Genomic DNA, 1445 nt, shown 5'->3' with positions numbered 1-1445 from the left:
AGCATTACTCAATGCCAGAGTAACTCGCTGAGAAAATTCAAATTGTGGAACTCTGGATTTCCAGGGTAACTATCTGGTGGAAGCTACATATATTATTGTTAGGGCCTGAACAGTTCAATTGTGAACAAAAGTCCAAAACAAGGCTCCACACAGGACTTCAAAAAAGGGATGTCCACAAAATCTAAGACTGGAGGGTTAAATGACAATTTGATCCAGATATGTAAACATTCAGTCCAATCTGATATTTATTCGATCATGTCCTCACATATAGATTCCTATATAGATTATGCATCCATAACAATTTAGCTGTCTCTTCGCTTGAACTAGAAAGAGGGCCTCGTGCAAGAACTACTCATATTAACAGTGGACAGTGAAAAAGAGAATTGTGTTTTGAATTTTCTACTAGGTACAAACGAATTGCACAGTTGGTAACAGCCATGAATCCCTCTTGGAACACTCATACTAGCAATCCTCAGAAAACAGTAACAGAGTATTAGCTTAAGAATACTAAAAATTGATCTTGCATGGGGTCCAAAGTGTTCGGCCATCTTCCAGACAGTACCTGAGTTTCTGCTGCCTGCGCTTCTCTCTGTCTCTATGGACGATATGCTCTATTGCCTCCTCTGGGAGAGCGTCATACTCATCATCATCCAGCTCCTGGAGCCACTGCTCCTCTCTGTCAGCTCTCTCTTTCTGCAGAGCCTCTGAAGGACACACAGACCATTTTCACATACTGTACAATGCCATAAACCTTGTTGAATAGAAATAATTACACAATCAATTTGATGAGTTCTGTCCTCTGTATAAGAATGTCTGTATGTGTGTGTTTACCCTCAGTTTCTCTCTGTGTTCTCTCCCGTGCCTTCAGGGCAGCGTAGGAGTCAGACAAGTTGACTACATAGATGTGTTTGCGGTTATTAAGGGCCTTGAGAACCACTTGCAGTGTGCTAGCTTCTGACTTAGTGTACACAGACTCAAGGCCATCAATCACGATGCCGCGGTGACAATCGCTCCGCTGTTAGCACGACGGCAGCACCGACAACAATGACAATGATGAGACAAAGAAAACAAACATGAGAAGACACAGAAGTTAAAGCTAAGAAACTCTGCCTCTTTTAAGTATTAAAACCATTATCAAACATAATACATAGTTGATATTTACCAGTTTATAAGTACTTATAGCATGGAGCCAGGGATCAGAATCATCTAACAGCCAAATGCTCGTTAAATATGCAAGTGGCTGGTAGATTTGCTTTGCTCACCAGCCAAAAAAACAATGGTAATATTTTGAGTGACTCGTAAAATTTGACCATTCACCAGATATTTGGCTGGTATACAAAAAACTATTTTTTTAACCCAGCTGGCATGTACAGGTACAGGCCATAAGGTTGGATCCACCTTCTCATTCAATGCTATTTCTTTTTCATGACTATTTACATTGTAGA

The 1445-nt window shown here is 40.5% G+C and overlaps 1 protein-coding gene across 1 annotated transcript in view; it reads right to left on the bottom strand.

Annotated features, from left to right (window-relative positions):
- The window catches only part of LOC116693535 (hydrocephalus-inducing protein), a 109106-nt gene that overhangs the window by 58553 nt on the left and 49108 nt on the right, over positions 1 to 1445 (bottom strand). Inside the window, exons 36-37 of the mRNA XM_032522524.1 lie at positions 832 to 1015; positions 563 to 704 (exon numbers count right to left, since the gene is read on the bottom strand). Of these exons, the coding sequence (XP_032378415.1) occupies positions 563 to 704; positions 832 to 1015 (326 nt within the window). The remainder of the gene's footprint in view (positions 1 to 562; positions 705 to 831; positions 1016 to 1445) is intronic.

The sequence above is a fragment of the Etheostoma spectabile genome, chromosome 8 (assembly GCF_008692095.1).
Source record: "Etheostoma spectabile isolate EspeVRDwgs_2016 chromosome 8, UIUC_Espe_1.0, whole genome shotgun sequence".
NCBI classification, from domain to species: domain Eukaryota; kingdom Metazoa; phylum Chordata; class Actinopteri; order Perciformes; family Percidae; genus Etheostoma; species Etheostoma spectabile.
The sequence above is the reverse complement of the archived record's forward strand: the minus strand, read 5'-3'. Positions and strand labels throughout refer to the sequence as shown.